The sequence below is a fragment of the Tribolium castaneum genome, chromosome 1 (genome assembly GCF_031307605.1).
Source record: "Tribolium castaneum strain GA2 chromosome 1, icTriCast1.1, whole genome shotgun sequence".
In the NCBI taxonomy this organism is placed as follows: Eukaryota; Metazoa; Arthropoda; class Insecta; order Coleoptera; family Tenebrionidae; genus Tribolium; species Tribolium castaneum.
Genome location: NC_087394.1, coordinates 7,672,041 through 7,693,370, shown reverse-complemented (window position 1 = coordinate 7,693,370; position 21,330 = coordinate 7,672,041). Strand labels below are relative to the sequence as shown.

Sequence of the window (21,330 nt, the reverse complement as noted above, 5' to 3'; positions counted from 1 at the left end):
GATTTCAGTGTAATAATTTGTATATTTCTAGAATGAGAATTATTAATTTGTTGCAATGCGTACTTTTCAAAGGTTACATTATATTGCTTTTGTTAATAGATTCTCTATTAAAGAAAATATGATCACCATTTATTTAGCAAATTTCAAAGTCAGATTCTGTTATTTTGGTTTGTTATTGATTTGTTTGTTGTTTTATTAATTTTTATACGAAATAACATTGCCCCCTAGAACCGATTCGAAGTTTTTTTTTTGAAAAAAAATCTACAAATTAGAGTAAGAATTAGACAGAAATAATACAATTACTCATCAACTCATAATTATGGTTTTTATTTAAATTCTTAAATGTATCCAGAAAAATCCCTGTAGTTCTTGAATGGATTTTCATAATATTTTGCTTATAAAATAATTATTTTGCAACTTTCTAAGAAACGATTTTTTGAAAAGATAAATTTTATTTCACGTTCCCAGCCTCTAAGTTTTTGTTTTTTATTCCGAGTTTTTTCGTCAACTTTGTTTAGATTAAACAATTACTTACATTTGTCTATCATTTTCATAAGAGTGACGTTTACTGTCTTCTTTCTTCAGCATTGCAGTTTCGCTCTTTATTCTCCGTATTTTAATGGCAGTAATGGCAAACAGCACTATATTTATCGTTATTAATATAGCCATTGGTCCATAGAAATACAACAGTTCGGGAAAACCACCTGAAATAAAATTAGTTTGCTTTGTTAAAAACTATTTCTCTAAGATTGTGCATAAACTTACGTCTCAAAAAGCATTGTCCATTACCGATGTCTGGTTTAAGAACTGAATTCTGGTTTGCCAAAATGTCGATAATGAAAACAACTAAAACATGAAGTACTGGCATTCCCCAGGCATAGGCACAATAAAAAAGAAATCGTTTTCTTTCCGCTGTTTTCTTGCTACCAGTGAAACCTCTTAATCCACTGAAAACAAAAAATTATTAATCACAATTACGTAATTAGGTTTATATCAAAACTAAGGTTAGCTGGATCGTCTACCGTTTTATGTTTTTGACTTTCTCTTGATTATGTAAATCCAAAGAGTGAATGTAAATGCAAAAACACCTTACATTCTTATTTTTCAGATAATAATAGCAAAATAATTGACGTATTTCATTGTCAACCATATCAGTATTGACTCATCTGCTTTCCTTAATGTCGCAACATACTTCTTCCAATCTGCGGTTCGCAAGAAGTTTGTTTTAGTAAGTAGTTTTTTACATGCGTCAGTATGTGTGAATATCGTATCAAACGGAAGACGTGGTTATGATAATATCGTGGGTATATTTTTCGTACAAAAACTTTATTAACCAATTAATTGAGAAAAATACCAAATATTAAGTTAAAATCTTACCTGAAACCCCACCATATATCAATGCAAATGACGTTCATCCAAAAGAACGACACCAAAAAGAAAAACAGGCAGAAGTACCCTGAAAATAAAACGATAACACATGTACAGACATAGTCATATTCTTAAAATATTTTTAGAACATATTTTTACACCACATGTTACTCATGGTCATGGCTAGTAATAAATTCATTAAGTTACAAACAATATTAAAACATTAATAAAAGTAAATAATGGTGTCTATACCACATTGTGTGATAGAATAAAAGTGGGATTTTTTTGTGACATATCTCGTTTTTCGTTATCTTGTTTTTTTCCGGATGGACCAGATGCAACAGTGCAACATCCGTTTAATTAGTCACCTAAACAATCATGCGGATATAAAAATTTGCATCTATTCAAAAAAACGCTTCCTAATTTTTGAAAAAAATAAATAAATGGGGATTAATTTTTTTAATCCAAGCAATGAACGCCCAAAAAGAGCTAGTAGGAGTTTTTTTTTTTGACTTGAACGTACTAAAAGTTCTCAGTTCTTGTACCAGGAGACAAACAAAAAAATGTACAGAAGACGGTGTTTTCAGTTTTTATTCTCGAGTAGTTTTCCAGATATCCGCTGATGAGTGAAATTTGTGTAATCTTGAAGCAATTCGATGATGCATTTTTTATTTTAATTTATTTACTCGAATTGTCATTACATTTTATATAAAAAAAACCTATTAAACAGCTATCTATTGCAATTATTGTTATTAAAATTAAAAATGTTGAAGGAAAAAATTTAGTTTTAAGTAAAAATTTTACGTTAAAATGTTCTTTTGACTTTTTTGATGTTACTAAAATTAACAGAGGGAGGTTAGTTAAAAAACCGTAGAATAAAATTGGGAAAATTTGTTTCTAACATCATCATAATTCCTTCTGAATAAAGTCAGAATTTAATTTTTTGCAAAAGATTTAATAATTTTTAATATTAAATCGCTGCTAAAATTACTATTTCTTATGACAAAAAATGACCCCAAAACATTAATAAGTGAAAATTAAAAATTCAAATAAACATTTCGGAGTCAGCAAGAATTTTGTTAAGATTTTTTGCCAAAAACAATATTTAAGTATCATTATTTTAGAATAACACCGAATAAAATTTCGATTAATATTTTTAATTTTATTGATAGTAATTAATTTAAGATTATTATTTTGCATTTCACTGCTTGTTATTTGATTGGAATATTTGCAGAATTAGTTGAAAAATTAATAGACATACGAGGGTGGTTAGAAAACAAGGGATGATAAGTACAACTTAAAAAGATAGAATAATGTTTTGTATTTTTTTTGACATATTTCATTATAATTCTTTCTGAATAAAGTTAGAACTTAATTTTTTTGCAAAAGATTACTCAATGAATGTAGATTTTGACGTATCTAGGGTGAGGCTTACAGAGTATTTTTTACTATACCACAAAAAGTAATAATGTCAGAATTGGACATTTACAGCTAAATACTTTATATTTTCCTCTGTGAATATGATTTTTTCAGAATTTTTATACAATTTCTTATAATTAAAATTAATCAATTTATGTTAAATCGCTACAAAAATTACTATTTTATGTCAAAAAAATGACCCCAAAAAATTTATAAGTGAAAATTAAAAATTCAAATAAACGTTTCGGTGCTGGCAAGAATTTTGTTAAGATTTTTTGCCTAAGCGTCATTGTTTTAGAATAACACTGAAAATTATAAAATTTTGATTAATATTTTTTATTTTATTGACATTAATTAATTTAAAATTATAATTTTTTATCAACTTTGTATTCCAATGCTTTTTCGTTGACTGGACTATTTGCAGAATTAGTTAAAAATTTTATAGACATATGAGGGTGGTTAGAGGTAAAGGGATGATTAGTACAACTTTAAAAAGTCATAAAATAAAATTGGCAAAATTTGTTTCTGACATCAGCATAATTCCTTCTGAATAAAGTTAGAATTTCATTTTTTTTGCCAAATGTTTCTCACTGAATGTATATTTTAACGTATGCAGGGTGAGCCTTACAGAGTATTTTTTTACTATACCTCAAAAAGTAATGATCTCACAGAATCGGGCATTTATTGTTAAATACTTTATATTTTCCTGTATGAATATGATTTTTTCAGAATTTTTCTACTATTACTTATAATTAAAATTAATCAATTAATGTTAAATCGAAGCAAAAATTACTATTTCTTATGTCAAAAAAAGACCCCAAAAATTAATAAGTGAAAATAAAAAATTCAAATAAACGTTTTGGTGATATCAAGAATTTTGTTAAGATTTTTTGCCTAAGCATCATTGTTTTAGAAAATAACACTGGAAATCAAAATTGTGATTAATATTTTTAATTTTATTGATATTAATTAATTTAAAATTAATTTTTTTATCAACATTGCATTCCACTGCTTGTTCCTTGACTGGAATATTTGCAGAATTAGTTAAAAATTTAATATAAATAGGAGGGCGGTTAGAAGTAAAGGGATGATAAGTACAACTTTAAAAACCATAGAATAAAATTGGAAAAATATGTTTCTGACATCATTATAATTTCTTCTGAATAAAGTTAGAATTTTATTTTTTTTTACCAAAGATTTCTCACTGAATGTAGATTTTAACGTATACAGAGTGAGCCTTACAGAGTATTTTTTAGTATACCTCACAAATAATCTCACAAAATTGGACATTACTGCTAAATACTTTATATTTTCTTTTATGGCCATAATTTTTTTCAGAATTTTTCTACAATTCCTTATAATTAAAATTAATTAATTAATGTTAAATCGCTGCAAAAATACTATTTCTTATGTCAAAAAAACGACCCCAAAAAATTAATAAGTGAAAATTAAAAGTGCTAGAAAGAATTTTGTTAAAATTTTTTGCCTAAGCATCATTGTTTTAGAATAACACTGGAAATCATAAAATTTGATATTAATTAATTTAAAATTATTTTTCAACTTTACATTCCACTGCTTGTTCGTTGACTGGACTATTTGCAGAACTAGTTAAAAAATTAATTCTCAGATACGAGTATTTAATACACACTTACCTAAAGATTTGCAAGTAGCTTCAGCAAATTGACTTTCTGAAAGCTGGATGATGACCAGAAGCAGGTAACTGAACATCAGGTTGATGACATAAAACATAAGAGCTTTCATATGTAGATTCCGATCCGGTAGAAGAGCATATGCGATGAATGTTAGTAGCAGGAATGGCATAGATATTATCATACCTGGAAAAAAATATTTGTGAACAAAACTACGAGTAGTGAACATTTAAAAGTGTTAATGTGTTTTTAGAGTTTGCTGTTTATTGGTAGGTGTTCTGGAAATTTGTAGTGAATTATTTTGTTGATTAATATTTCATCAAGACCATTATCAGTTTACTCCGGAGAGAAAGTAATCAACGAATGTCTTCTTTTTGTTTGAGTAACACTTTTCATTAAGAACTTTTATTTACAAAGATTAGACTTTCCCTTGATATTACCTAATATGTTATCTAATTTCGCTCCTTATTAAAACCAATTTTAGTAAGAATCCTTTTAAGTTATTGGTATTGCAAACTTGATGCTAAAAATACAACTGGTTTTAAAATTCGTAGAACGTGACCTACAACATTTTCTGAATCTTTATGCAAAATCCGAAGTATTGTAATTCATCGAAGACATACATAATGAATTCATTGGAAAAATATATATATATAACAAAAAGCAAACAATGCTTTCCTGTACTCCTGTTTTTTAGTGTCTATCTAAAATGTTTTCAACGATGCTTGGACATTTATTTACAAGGACTTTATCAAGGAAATTACAACTCTAATTGTATTTACACTTATTAGTCATCTACGACAGCAGTTTAATTGTTCTCATCGTGATGTACTTTGCACCTCGAGAAAAAATGCTTTCTTGATAAAAAAATATATAAAATTATATTTAGATGTTATTATCGGGAAATTCATAAAGGTAATTCCATTTATAGTAACCTTGTTTTAATTACAACGTCATAAAATCGTAATAAAAAACACAGAGATTTATTTACATACCAACCCAAACACGTTTTTCCCAAATATCACCCAACCAGTTGATTTACCTCGAAATTTTGTCGATTATTAAAAGTTTCCGTTTCCCAGCGTAAATTAAGTGGGTTTTATTTTACGCAAAAATTCTATTTTAAAATTAATCCCGAAATTATTAATAGAGCTGAACGCCTTCCACTAACTAAAAATGTATTTTCTCAAGACAGAGGGATTTAATACAATCAATTAGTTTAAAGAGTACGTTTTTAACGCGTACACCTGAACTCATCGCATGTTAATCACATTTTATCAAGATTTGTCATTAACACTTGAGTAATTAAATAAAAAGGACAGTAAAAACGTTTTAAAATAATTTGTTTATGGGTTTAAAGGTAATTGATAATAACGGAAACGATAAAAACATTACGAGTTTTATTAAAAACACCTCGTCAATTATATTTTTATATATTCATGTTTGTTTTAAAATAGTTTCCATGTTAATGTGTCCATATAAACTGAACGATACTACTACTTATTAATAGTCCAAAATATTTTATTTGAAAATTTTATTGTTGGCAGGAAAAACCTACTTAGTTTCAACTCGTAAATGAATTTGACAAACACTTTTCTGCGTACAAGTATCTATAATAACTGTTATATCTTCCAGAATTACTAACTTTTTAATGAAATTTCAACTACTGAATTCATCCCAACACGGGTACATTAAAGGGAAATCTGTTGACTCAGCTATATTTAGCTTCACTAATGTTCTGTTAGATAAATTAGAAGAAAAAAGGTGGTTCTTGGAATTTTCTTAGATTTCTCCAAAGCCTTCGATTGCCTAAATCATAACATCCTAAAAAGTAAATTAAAGAAATACGGCATAAGAGGAATTATGTTAAAGTTGATCACATCTTATCTTAATAATAGGTATCAGCAGGTCACAATAACAAAAAACAGTACTGTTTATACATCAAATAAACTTCTAATTAAACAAGGTGTACCTCAAGGTAGTATACTAGGGCCTTTATTTTTCGTAATTTATATAAACGACCTGTTAAACATTTAACAGTCTCAGACAACAATAGTGCAGTTAACTTTGCTGATGACACAAACATCTAAATTTGGGGTGAAAATATGACAGATGCAATGAAAGAAGCAAAGATATGCATGAATAAGGTAATAAACTGGACTAAAAAAAATAAATTAGTGTTAAATTTTGAAAAAACCTACAGCATTCATTTTGCAATATGTAATCACAAGAATACAGAGAAACCGAATAAATTGTAATATCATCTAAAGAAATTGAATTAATAGAGAAAACTAATTTTCTGGGAATATGCATTGACCATAAGTTAAGCTGGACTTATCATGTAGATAATTTATTAAAAAAATTAAACTCAATACATTTTACAATACGTGTTTTAAAAAAATACATTAACATTGAACAACTAAAAATAATATACTTCGCAAATTTTCAATCATTACTAAGCTACGGTATAATATTTTGGGGGCAAAGCGGAAGGATATCAAAAGTATTTGTTGCTCAAAAACAAGTCATGAGAACTATGTTTAACTTAAAATATAATGAAACAGGAACATCTTTAAAAGCAATAACTTCTTGACAGTAACTGGTTTATACATTTATAGATTACTTTTATTTTTCTTTAAACAGAATCTACTATTTAATGTCACTAACGACCATAAGTACAACATTCGCAAAGTAGACTTAGAGTATCCAAGACACAAACTTACGCTGACGGAAAAAAAATCTCATTATGCAGGAATAAAACTATACAATAGTTTACCTGTGCATCTACGTACACCTTGTAATTTAAATTTAATTAAAAAGAAAATATTTGACTACATTTTGGATCTCGAACCATATACTTTAAATGAATTCTATAATAGACAGGTTTTTTGACTAATGTCTTAAAATTATTTTTATGTTATTGTTATTTCTGTGTATAATACTGCCGTTTTTCGTATCAATTTTGTTACATCTGTATAAATTGATAGAAATAAATTATTATTATTATTATTATTATTATTATTATTATTATTATTAATAAATGAGTGGTACTGTTGTAAGGAATTATTTATTACTCTTCCTACAAATACAAATATACTTTTTGGCAATATTTTAATATAGAACGAAGGAAATTTTGAGCAGAATAGACAGCAACCTTTTGAGAGGATTAGTGATTTTACAACAATAAATTACGAATATCTACAGATTCTTTCTGAAATATTTATAAGTTAGTAACCTCAAGAATATTGTTGGTATTTATCAAACCTGTCAGTTCTAATGATTTTTTACAATAAGACGTGGAATTTTTTGGTATATTAGTATATATCTTCCTGATGGCAGAGTTATTTTTATTATAATTACCTTGTATTTAATGCTTTCGAAAAATTGTTTTCTTGTGTGGCAGTCAAGAAAAAAATTTAGAATATAAATTATAATATTAGTAATCACATACCAAATATAATCAAAACGCTTATTACAAATTCTCTTTACAAAAATAACACTAGACGACATTTTTTTTCCAGTAGTTTTACTATCTCTATTTTTTTTACTATTTTTTAATAGTTTTTTATTTGTTTATTTAAGGTAAACGATCACACATCAGTTGAAACTTCTATCACGACTAGATTTTGAGTTGTTATTACAAACTAAAGTAGTCCTGACCTGTTATTGAAAATATAATTTTGAATAATCAAATGAAAATTAAATTATATTATACAGGAAAACGGTGAAATGTAAACAAAAACTTAAGCAAAAACGTAAGTAAAAGTAATTTAAGTAAGAAATTGCACTGAAAAAAATCTACTATTTTTGTGAATAGTTATGAATCTATAAAGTGTAACATGATGAAATATTTGGTGTTCTATTTTAAGTGTTAAAAAACGAAAAAAAAACAGATATAAACTTTGATTTGAGCATTATCACTATTATCAGCATGAATAGTAGAACTTTGATAATAAAAATTGTGAATCATAAAGTAGTTAGGGAGAAACAAATTAAAAGAATAAATAAATATTCTAATATAGGAATAAACGTTCAGTGCACGGTAAAAATCCAAGTATTAAGTTAAATTTCAACCAAAATTTTACCTTTGAATCCTGAACTAGAACCCGGTTAAATTTTTTATATTCATAAAAATAATCCTCAAGTATGCTTCATTGTTCATAATAATTTTGTAAGGAGATATTTTAAATTTCTAGGTAAAAGTTTGTGATAAACTTGTCTTTTTTAAAATAATGTACAACTCATGGCGTATTTAATCACGTACATTTTACAAACAGGAAAAAAACTTTCCATCTCAATGAAGATCGGCATTATTATTCAAGAAGTGAACCGTTTTTTTTTAGAGTAACAATTGATAAAAATACAAAGTAAATAGTCTTATCGAGTAATTCAAATATTTATAACTACTAGAATCATTTTTATCAGAAATTTTTAAGAATGGGTGTACAAAATTTACTTTTTAATTTACACACACACAGTATATTTTAATTTTTAAAACAAAAAATCACACGGCGTTTGGTAGTAAATATTCTCTAGTTTTCTCAAATAAAAAAAAATAAAACCAAATAAACGTAATTTACTTTTAATTTTTACCCTAAACATCATTTACCATTTGTTTTAGAATGACTCTAGGAATCATAAAATTTCGATTAATTAACATTTCTAAAATTTATTGTAAGGAATTGTAGAAATCTTAGTAAATTATCGAGTCCGTTAAAAAATTGATTGTTGTGAAAAGTGACCATACTTTTAGAGCTTTGTTTTGAAAATTTTGCTGTGAAACTAATTTTGGTATATTAATGAAACCAAAAATAGTACACAAAAATAATAATAAAATATTTAATGAATTTTGCGTAAATAATTTTCTAAAAATAACATACTTGTCTCATTAAGTGTGAATAGGAGCCAATATGGGATTAACACATTTACTAAATTAGTTAATACGTTTCCATTGATTCCCAGTGGACTTTTTATTGCCAGACTGATCAGCGGAAAATAAACGGCACTTACGTAATTAACGAAAGTGCAAATATGTCGCTAGTCGTCTGGCTTCTATTACGTTTTGAAACTCTTGCAGCTGTTAAAAATCTTTCAGTGTTTACAAACCAACGACAGAAAAAGCCGCCGACTTTGCCCCATTTTCTAGCCACAATATGTCTTAAAATAGGCCAATTAATATGCAAATTTCCACAAACGTGCTGTTATTACGTAAAGTAATTATTTACCAATCAAAAGTTGTATGCCTTGCTAATGGATTTCCCTACACTTTATGCCGACAGTAACAAATTAAAATATGAATACCTGCAGCGTATATTTTTCGAGAGGTGGCTTCCGTGGTGACCCTATCATAGCAAATAAACGCAGCCAACCCCTTATCCTTAAAATCATCAACACAGTAAAAATCATTTTCCACTAAACCGTACTCGGACGTTAAAATCCCCCCCTTGTCCTGCGGATAAAACCAATCCTTTTCGTTCGATTCGAAAATGAAAAAATCACAGCTCATAACTCCCGCCAAAACGTTCGTATCAGCGTTCGCATTGCGCACGAATTTTTTCCCATCGTAAACCGGAATGTTCAAAACAAAATCCGGATTATCATAACGAAGACACACTCCTTTGCTGGCGTAAAATCCCACCGCACAACATTTTCGCAAACAAGAAGTTCTCCGCACACAGTTGCAGTTTTCCTCTTGTTGGCCTTTGTAGGAATAGGATGTGGTGTTGCTTAAGATTGCACTTTTAGTATCACAGAAATCAAAAGTCGAGGTTTTTTGGATTTGTGCAAGGAAGAAGAGCAAAGCCGCGTGATAAACGCACTGATACATTGTTCAAACTGTCCACTCTCTTCTCTCACTGTTTGGTAAACAACTATCTGTGCCTCCACATATCTGATCTACAGGTGACTGAAACAAGCACGTTTTTTAAAAGCCGATTCAAAAAATCTACGATATTTGACGAGTGCGGACGAAGATTAGATTGGATTGAGTGCCACATTATTATTTTTCCGACGACACTTAAACGGAAAAACTGTAAACAAATATTTATCCTAAATTAATTCGTCGTTATGTAATGTTGTTTTTTTTAATGGTTTTGTTTAAAAAATCCATCGTCTCTTAATCAAATCGTTTGTATTGATTCTATTTTATAGTATTCTGTTTATATTCTGACCTACAAAGTGTGAGGTTTATTTGGCCTAGTTTAACTAATCCTAAGTATTGTTTCTGGTGTTAAAATCGTTGTTACAAAAGTAAAAAATAATTTCAGTCAAGGCAAGTAACCGATAAGATCAATAATATTTAATGATAATGTTAATTAAAAATTAATTGGTAATAAAATTAGTAACTTCATTTAAATCGTGAGAAGAAATTTCGGAAATTCGGTAATAGGTCAAGAACAACCTGTGGAATGACAAATCGGAACTCAATCATTTTTTATTTTCGATATTTTAACTAGAAATAACTTCTGTTTAAGTAGTTTTGACATTATAGTTTCCTGCTTTTTCTACTTTTATCTGAGAGAAGAAATAATACAAGGCATTTTTTTATAAAATATTTTCTTAGAGCTTTAATAAACAAAAATATTTTGGACTACAAAAAAATTGTAAACTAACAAACTAGAGCATTAGAATTTGTGAAATGTTTCTGATTTTTGTTGAAAATATAGCTAAGTTAAAGGGCCTTCGACAAAAAAAAAGAATATTGGCAATCACTTTTAGGGCAATAACGAATCTTTTGGTTTCTTTTGGCGTTTATTGGCTTTTAGGCTTTAATGAATTTTTTGTTTTTTTCAAAACATGTATTTTAGCATTGGTTTGTTTGTAGACAATAAGTTAAAGATGAATTTTTTTTGTGAAATTTTACTGAAAACAAAGTTTATTCATCATTGTTAAAGCCGTAATGAATTTTTCGTTTTATTCAAAATATTTTTGCATTAGTTTGGTAGTTTTTAAGTTAATAATAAAAAACTACCTAATTTTTGATGAAAACAAAGCTTATTCAAAAAGGCTATTTGGACGAAAAAATCGTAAGCTATTTTTTATTTTTGCCTGAAACAAATTTTATACAACGGGCCTTCGACTATAACAAAAAAAAATTTTTTAATATTTTGGCATTAGTTCTTTATTAGATGAACCTTTTTTATGTGATTCATCTGTAATTTGAAGAAAAAGGCCTTTATCTATAGTGAACTGTGACAAATCCCTTTAAAATTTTTTTTGTTTCCTCAAAATATTTTGGCATTGACAATAATGGTCAAATAATTTTTAGAGAAAAATTCGTATCTTTTTTGCCAATAGGTCTTCTACTGTAACAGAAAAATAGTGAATTGACAATCACTTTTTAGGCCCATAATAATTTTTTGGTTTTCTCAAAATATTTTAGCATTTGCTCGTCTATAGATGAGTCATTGTCAATCAATAATCATCCATAAAAATTTTCTGATTTTTGTTGAAACTAAAGCTTAGTTAAAGGGCCTTCGATTGAAAAAAAAAAAGAATATTGGCAATCACTTTTAGGGCAGTAACGAATTTTTTGGTTTCTTTCGGCGTTTATTGGCTTTTAGGCTTTAATGAATTTTTTGATTTTTTCAAAACATGTATTTTAGCATTGGTTTGTTTGCAGACAATAATTTAAAGATTAATACTTTTACTGAAAACAAAGTTTATTCAAAGGGTCTTCGATTGTAAAAAGGTTGCGAATTGGCAATTATTGTTAAAGCCGTAATGAATTTTTCGTTTTATTCAAAATATTTTTATATTAGTTTGGTGGTTTTTAAGTTAACAATAAAAAATTTCCAAATTTTTAAATTTTTATTATTTAGACGAAAAAATCGTAAGCTATTTTTTATTTTTGCCTGTAACAAATTTTATACAACGGGCCTTAGACTATAACAAAAAATTTTTTTTTTCAAAATATTTTGGCATTAATTCGTTATTAAAAAGGCCTTTATCTATAGTGAACTGTGGCAAATTACTTCTAAATTTTTTTTATTTCTTCAAAATAAATATTTTGGCATTGACAATAATGGTCAAATAATTTTTAGAGAAAAATTCGTATCTTTTTTGCCAATGGGTCTTCTACTATAACAGAAAAATAGTGAATTGACAATCACCTTTTAGGGCCATAATAATTTTTTGGTTTTCTCAGAATATTTTAGCATTGGCTCGTCTTTAGATGAGTGTCATTGGTAAAATTTTCTGATTTATGCCGAAAGCAAAGCTTACAGTCTTCTACCATAAAAAAATAGCGAACCAACAAATACTTCTAACAGAATCATTTTTAGGCGAATCATCCATAAAAATTTTCTGATTTTTGTTGAAACTAAAGCTTAGTTAAAGGGCTTTCTAGTGTAAAAAAAATTGTATATTGGCAATTACTTCCTAGTGTAATAACGAAATTTTCGATTTTCTTAAAACATTGAACTAAGAACTATGAAAACAGAAGTTCCACTATTTTAAAGAAAACAATATAAGGGTTCAGTCCACATTGTTAATAATCTATTGGAAATTAGAAACTATTTTATTAATTGTCGATGTTGACGTGGGTCAAATAATGCACATTTTTTTACAAAATATTTTCCTAAAATCTTCTGATCGTTTTGGTCGTTTTTTTAGACGAATCATTCGTATACTTTTTCTAAGGTTTGCTCAAAATAAAGCTTATTTAAAGGACCTTCAACTACAAAAAATTGTGAACCGACAATCACTTCTTAAGGTTTTAATGAATTTTTTTATTTTCTTAAAATATTTTAACACTGGTTTGTTTTTAATTTAAGCAAATTAAATTAAAAGGGCTTTTGACTGCAAAGCAAAGGAGTCCATAATATTTTCCTGGAAACACGGCTCATTCAAAGGCCCTTCAAGTGTAACAAAAAAAACTAGTGAATTGACAATCACTTCTTAGGGCTGTAATTATTTTTTCAGTATTTTGGATTTGGCTTGTTTCTAGATGAATTATTATTTTTGGACAAATCATCCGTATAGTTTTCCTGATTTTTACTGAAAACAAAGCTTCTTCTCAAAAGCCTTCGACTGTAACAAAAAAACTAGTGAATTGACAATAACTTTTTAGGGCTGAAAAAAATTTTTGTTTTTCTTCAGAATATTTTGCCTTTACCTCGTTTCAAGACGAATTATTATTTTTGAACAAATTATCCGCAAAGTTTTCCTGATTTTTACTAAAAACAAAGCTTCATAACAAAAGCTTTCGACTGTAAAAAAATAATGAACAGGCAATTACTTATTGCTTTAGTATTTTTTGTCGTTTTCTCAAAATAATATTGGGGCATTTTCAGAAGAATTTATGATTTTATTGGGCGAATTATTTTTGGGCGAATCCTTCATAAAGATTTTTACTGATTTTTACTGAAAACAAAGCTTATTCACAAAAACCTTTGACTGTAAAAAACAGTGAAGTGATAATATTTTGGAAATGGTTCATTTTGAGGCTATTTATTCTTAAATTATTTTTTTTTGCTTGAAAATAAAACTTATTCAAAGAGCCTTTGACCGTAATAAAAAAACTAATGAGTTGGCAATCACTTCTTAGGACTGTAATGAATTTGTTTTTTTTTCAAAATATTTCTGCTTTGGCTCGTTTCTAGACGAAAATAAAACTTATTCAAAGAGCCTTTGACTGTAATAAAAAAACTAATGAGTTGGCAATCACTTCTTAGGACTAATGAATTTGTTTTTTTTTTCAAAATATTTCTGCTTTGGCTCGTTTCTAGACGAATTTTAATTGTTGGGCTAATCATCCGTAAAATTTTCCTGATCATTAATGAAAACAACGCTCTTTCACAAAAGCCTTCCACTGTAAAAATAATTAAAAAACCGACAATCATTGTAATGATTTTTGTGGTTTGTTTTCTCAAAAAACTTTTTAGGGTTAAAATGAGTTTTTTTGTTTTTTTTTTCAGAATATTTTGCTTTTGGCTCGTTTCAGGACGAATTATTATTTTGAACACATTATCTATAAAAAATTTCCTGATTTTACTGAAAACAAAACTTCATAATAAAAGCTTTCGAGTTCGACTATAAAAAAATAATAAACCGGCAATCACTTATTGCTTTAGTGATTTTTGTGGTTTTCTCAAAATAATATTTTGGCATTTTCAGAAGAATTTATTATTTTATTACGAATTATTTTTGGACGAATTTAAAAAGACTTCGTCTGTAATAAAAAAAACTAATTAGTTGACAATCACTTCTTAAAGCTTTAATGAATTTGTTCTTTTTTTTTCAAAATCTTTCTGCTTTGGCTCGTTTTTAGACGAATTTTAATTGTTGGGCTAATCATCCGTAAAATTTTCCTCATCATTACTGAAAACAACGCTCACTCACAAAAGCCTTCGACTGTAAAAAAATAATAAACCGACATTCATTTTAAAGATTTTTGAAATTTTCTCAAAATATTTCTCAAAAAACAAAGCTTTTTCAAAGGGCTTTTAACTCTAAAAAAAGTATCGAATGAATCAATAACTTTTTAGGACCAAATATTTTGGCATTGGCTCGTTTTTAGTCAAATCATCCGAAAATTTTCCTGATTTTTGCTGAAACCAGGGCTTACCAAAAGAACCTTCGACTGTAAAAACTTAAACAGTAATGTATCAAACTTTTGTGGAGTCGAAAAACTAGTGAATTTTAAATAAGATATGCCGAATTATTGTTAATAAAAGTGAGAAATTCGTTATTACATCCCATGGTCAGTAATATCTCAAAAATCTGGTGGGAGGTAACATGCAAGGTTGCTTGATAGTCCAGGAGTCACAATTTTGTGTATTTGTTTTAAAAGTGGTTTTTCTATGCTAAATAATAATATCTGGATCAGATAAAATCAAATGAAGTGATAAAAATTATTCAATATATTTTTTTAAATTACAGTATTGTGCACAGTATTGTATGTATTACCAACAGAGTGGAAAAGAGCTATTTTCTCTATTGATGGATCCGTTGTGTTGCTATTAGGTTTTGGATCAATTATGTTGAAAACTGTAGTATTTCTTGCAGCTTGTAGATGAGCAACCGCAAGAATTAATATTTCACAAAACGTAACTACACAATACTTTAATTTGGACATATTGCACTCCATAAGTTACAAATATGACTGATCCCCGACTTACAAAAGGCATGTCTTAACAGGAAGATTAGATTAGATAAATAAGTATTCTCGCTATATTTTTTTTCCGGAAACGAGATAAGACAATTTGTCATTAAGTCCCGAAAAAAAGCGACGTCCATAGGTAATTTCAACATTTACCAAACGTAGTAAAGGACGATTCGTATTCTGATACTTTATCCTCGCACACCAACACTCGTAAACCTCCATTATCAGCGTTATAATCCACACAAAAATAATCCAAAAACTCCTGTCTGTAGTACAATTTGTTGTTCCACCGAACACTGCATTCCTCTTCATCTTCATTTATCACGAACAGAATTTTGCTACTAACATCACAATAATTGCTCCGAATTGTCACATGTGCCGAATGCGGAAGCTTGGCTGTTTTAACTAAATTAGCATCGGCATCATCACCCACGTTTTTGCACTTTTTATTAACAAATTGCTGGCCTGAAGGACAACACTTCCATACAACACTTGACGGATCAAATTTATCGCCACAAGTTATTGTAAATGAATTTAGGAGAAAAAGCACCAAGAACGCACAAATGGCCATTTGATTAAATGTTCAGACGACATGAAACAGACACTGGTTGTTTACTAATGGAGCTTGTAACATTTTAGGTAATTTGATCCCTTAATGTGTGGCCTTCAGTTTTATTACTTAATAATTATCAACTTTTTATTCTAAATATTTAATCTCATATTTTTAATACAATTTAAACATCCTTGCAGGGTTTGTTTAACATTCCTAGAACTCTCTAACAGTTTTTTCCGCTTTGTCATACCTTAAACAAACACTAAAACGTCAAAGCAATTAATACCTATAGCTGCCATGAGTTGTTCTTCTTCATCCCCTAACGTGCAAACAAGCGCCACCACTTTATCCCCATAAACATCAATGCAAGAAGTTGTGTGATTAAATTCCATATTTTCCCACAACACTTTATTCCCGTCCAAAGTAAAGGGCATATCTACACCGTCAAGGGGTATTTTCATCAGTTCTGGGTCACAAGTTTTCCCGTGAATTATTTGATACAGGGAAATATTCGCCAAATCGCGTAGGGATTTCCCAAAGTTTAGGTCACATTTTAGGGAACTTTTATCAAAGTTCAGAAATTCGTCGTCGGCGCAACATTTTCTGATACACTTGTTGGTTTCACAGTCTGTTTCACTGGCACAAATCAAGGTAACTTTAAACAGTACGAAAATAACAAACTTTAAGTTACTAGCACCCATTTTGAGTTGAAATTCGTTCGTTACTGAAACGAGATCACGTTAGACGATGCTTTACAATAGATTAGATAAGATACACGGGAGAAAATACGTGAACTTGTTAAAAGGCACCGACTGAATGATCTAACAAATTCAATTATCTTGTTGGATTGACTTCATTGTGGGATAAATATTTATAGAAGTGGTAATGGTTTTCTGTTTCTCCAAATAATGAATTTGTGGAGTGTTAATCATCGCAAATATTCTTTATTTGCGTGCTGCAAACAGAGGTAACGTGGGCTAATTTATAGGCAAACTATTAATAAACTTTGGTAATAAATTATATAGTTTAAAAAACAGACTGAGCAATACATGCAGTTATAAGGTTGTATTATGATGACGATTTAAAAGATTCTTTACGAGGTGTAAACTATACGTGGACTTGGTCCGTTGATGAGCGAGAAATAATGAAAAATCGAGTTATTTCTAACAAGACTTGTTGAAAAATCATCGTTTTTAAACAAAGTACGACTTAAGCTGTTAGGTTTATAAACGAGGAATTGTCGAAAATTAACTTATTTTAACACCATTAGTAAAAACATCATCGTCTTCGGCAAAACAAGACGATTTTAAAGCATTCAGTGAGAAGTTGTTGAAAGTAATTTTATTTCAACAAAAACTACTCAGTAAATCATCGGTTTTTTGGCAAAATAAGGAGGCGATTTGAGATAATCCAAAAGTTTATGGTTCCTTTTGTTGAAAATTCGCGTATTTCAGCACAGCAGATGCAAAAATAGTTATTCTTGACAAAATCATAACAAACATCGTCATTTTGACAATAATTCTTGGGATATTTGGCTGATTTACAAGCGAGGAAAGGTCCTTTCACAAAATTAGTGTTTTAGTGTTTAAATCTTCGTTTTCTACCAAAATAGCTTTATTTTAACCGAAAACATAGTCAAAAACGAATATTTGGTGAATTTTCCGTTGATTTGCAATCAAAGCAAAGAATTTTTTAAAAAGCATGTATTTTAACAAATCCAATTCGAAAACTGTCAGTGAAAGGATATGAGACAAGCTATTTGGCTTGGGAAAAGTGAAAAATCGTAGAAAATTATAGTTCTTCCACAAAATTTGAATTTGATTTGAACCGGTTTGTAGCAAGGATTTGTGAAAAATGAAAGTAAATTTTAAAAATTTTCTATAAAAATCGTTGTTTTCAAGCAAAAAAAGCCATTTTCCTTTTAGTTTATAAACAAGGAATCATCTAATAGCAGCTTAAAATTCGTCAAATTGATCTTGATTTTCATTGAGTCATTCCAAAGCGCTTGGGCACATTTTTAAGTGAGGAGACGCTGGAAAACTAGCGAAAAATCATCATTTTCTGTCAAAATAAGGCAAAGAATCAATCTCGGACTCAGTGAAAATGCAAGAATTTTAACAAAACCAATCCCAAAAATTCCCGGTTATGTACAAGGCAATTTTAGTGTTTTAAACGCTCTATTTTCCGTTAAAATACCTTAATTTCTTCCTTATAAACAAGCCTGGAAATGGTGTTATATTTACTCTTAAGCAAAGCGTAACACATGCCCAATGAAACGCAGATATACAAAAAAAAAATGAAAATTGAATAAAAAATTCGCCAAAAAATTCCAGGGAAATTCCTATAATCCATAGTAATTACAGATCACTTCGAAAAATTCCAAATTAATTCGTGTAATTCTGTCTTAACACCCCTAATTCCATTTTAATTTTTGAAATTTAAAAATAATTGCGTCATCATAGTAATTTCAAAAAAATCCACTAATAATTCAGTAATAATACCAAATACTGCTAAATAATGTCAGTTATTCTTGACAAAATCACTAAAAAAATCGTTATTTTGACAATAATTTTTGGGATATTCGGCTGGTTTAGAAGCGATAAAATTAAGGTCCTGTCACAAAATTAGTATTTTAGTGTTTAAATCTTCGTTTTCGACCAAAATAGCTTTATTTTAACCGAAAACCTAGTCAAAAACTAATATTTGGTGAACTTTCCGTTGATTTGAACCGTTCTTAACCGAGTAAACATTTTATTTCAATAAAACTACAAAGTAGATCGTCGTTTTAAGTCAAAATAACGCGGTTTAAGCCATTTCAAAAGTTTTGGTTCTTTTTTTTGAAAATCTATGTACAGGGTGTATCAGATATACGTTTGATAATTTTACTACGTAATAAAACCCATCAAGTACAACTTTTCTGTATAACATTTTGCAAAATTCTTATTTAATATTTTCACTGTTTTACCCTTTTTTGTGTAAACGAGCCGGTTAGTGTTTAGCTTATTTTTTATTGAAAAATTACAAATAAAAAAATGTTTTATTTACTGAGCTCTGTCCTATTAAAATTAATGCACGAATTTCTGATACACCCTATATCAGTGGAAAATAATTGAGACAATCAAAGCAAGGAATTTTTTAAAAATCATGTACTTTAACAAATCTAATTCCAACACTGTAAGTGATTTGTTTGACTTATGGAAAGTGAAAAATCGTTGAAAATTATAGTTCTTCCACAAAATTTGGTTTAAAGATTTAGTGAACTTTCGTTGATTTGAACCGTTTTTAAGCGAGGATTCTTGAAAAATGAATGTGTATTTTATTAAAATTTTCTATGGAAGTCGTTTTTAAACAAAATAATGCGACTTGGAGCCATTTTCTTTTCGTTTATAAACAAGGAATCATCTAGTAGCAGCTTAAAATTCGTCGAAATTTATCTTGGTTTTCGGCCAAAACCAGGAGTCATTCCAAAGCATTTTTAAGTGGGAGCTCATTTTTAAGTGGGGAGTCGCTGGAAATGATATTATTTCAACAAAACTAGTAAACAATCGTCATTTTCTGTCAAAATAAGGCAAGTAATCGATCTCTGACTCACTCAAAATGCAAGAATTTTAACAAAACTAATTCCAAATTTTTTGTTAATAAAATTCGTTAATTTCTTCCTTATAAACTAGCCTGAAAATGGTTCAAATTCCATTATATTGTATATGCTTGTAAGCAATTGAGTAAACAATCTTAAAAATACTTTTTTAAACGTAACAAATGCCCAATTATCCCAAATATACCGAAAAATATTATGAAAATTTAATCAAAAATTCGCCAAAAAATTCCACGGAAATTCCAATAATCCATAATAATTCCAGATTACTCCGAATAATTCCAAATTAATTCATGTACTTCCAACTTAATTCCCTTAATTCCATCTTAATTCAATTGCGTCATCAAATGTTAGTAAGACCAAATACTGCTTAACAATTTCGATTAATTCAAAACTTCCAAAAAATTCTAGAATTTTTTGTAAAATATGGGTCGCAATTTTTTTTCACAAGAATGCTAAACCTTACCTACCTATAAAAAAATGTAATACTTTAAACCAAGTGAAATATAAAAGTTGATTCTCATTTTAAAAAAAAATTTTTTTTGAAAATCTAGCTCGTTTTGTTTGAGGTAATTGACAATTGCGTATTTAACATCGATGAGGACGGTTGAGCTAACTAATTAAAATTTTCAAAATTGCGTTTGACTGCAACCCTCATGTTTTGATTAAAATTATCTGACTGTAAACAAATTGCATGAATAAATGTTTTTCTATAGAAGAATTGTTGTATGTTGAGGGTAATTGGGTATTTTTTAATAAAAAAAAATCCGGTGATTCTTTGGGTGAAGACGTGGCTAAGCTAAATGTCCTTTAAATTTGATTTGAGACAGAATAGACTAGTTACTGTAAAGTTCAGAAAATTCAAAATTTGAAATATAATTTTGTAGGTTCAGTTTGTTCTTTGTTCTACTATACAAATAATAATAAAATCTGAAAAATATAATATTACATAATATCCACGGTACTTTATTTTGCAAATACAATTAATTTGTTGGCATAACCGTCGTCATAAACATTATTAATGAAAATTATGAATAAACGAATTAAAACTAATTTCTTTATCTAATATCCTTATCTTATCAGTTATTAAATAAACTCGTATGTAAATTATTGCAATTTTACTCAATTAGTACTTTCTACATAATTATGCACCTACAACAAACATTGATATTTAATTTGTTTTGTATTATAAATTTATAAAAAAGGCACTACATATGGTACGGTTTGGAACTACAGTTTAATTTTTTAATAAAAAACGGAAGCAGTTGAACAGACAATTTTTTTTATAACTGAAATAAAAACTTGAAGCACAAATTGCCATTTTAAATATACCGTTAGTTATTTACAAAACAAACTTGACCATAACAAATTACCTTTTGATGTATTGCTATTTTAAAATGATTAGGGCACTAGTTGTTGTGTTTTAACTTCTGATAAATTTTTTGAAGAAACATCATTTTGTTAATTTTTATAATAAAATTAGTTAGGACCGCTTTGTAGATTTCACAAAGAAAGTGAAATCGTGATAATGTTAAAAAATGGCCTAATTATTGTAGACATAATACGTCTATTTACTAATTAACTCTTATCAAATTAATAAAATTAAATTTTAGTGCGCGTAATATCACTGTATAGATTTCAC

The 21,330-nt window shown here is 28.3% G+C and overlaps 2 protein-coding genes across 11 annotated transcripts in view; one reads left to right on the top strand and one right to left on the bottom strand.

Annotated features, from left to right (window-relative positions):
• Prp8 (pre-mRNA processing factor 8) overlaps positions 1-21,330 on the top strand; it is an 88,709-nt gene that overhangs the window by 31,420 nt on the left and 35,959 nt on the right. The gene's annotated exons all lie outside the window — the stretch shown is intronic.
• The window catches only part of LOC655232 (G-protein coupled receptor Mth2), a 60,085-nt gene that overhangs the window by 3,645 nt on the left and 35,110 nt on the right, over positions 1-21,330 (bottom strand). For 7 of the 10 annotated variants that reach the window (XM_064356756.1, XM_064356757.1, XM_064356748.1 and 4 more), the window contains exons 2-5: positions 4,440-4,622; positions 1,378-1,456; positions 766-947; positions 536-704 (exon numbers count right to left, since the gene is read on the bottom strand). In XM_064356756.1, the coding sequence (XP_064212826.1) occupies positions 536-704; positions 766-947; positions 1,378-1,456; positions 4,440-4,622 (613 nt within the window). Of the gene's footprint in view, positions 1-535; positions 705-765; positions 948-1,377; positions 1,457-4,439; positions 4,623-9,737; positions 10,342-15,693; positions 16,127-16,379; positions 16,885-21,330 lie in introns of those variants that run through there. The other 3 variants (XM_008192789.3, XM_008192784.2, XM_008192772.1) reach the window with 3 other exon arrangements.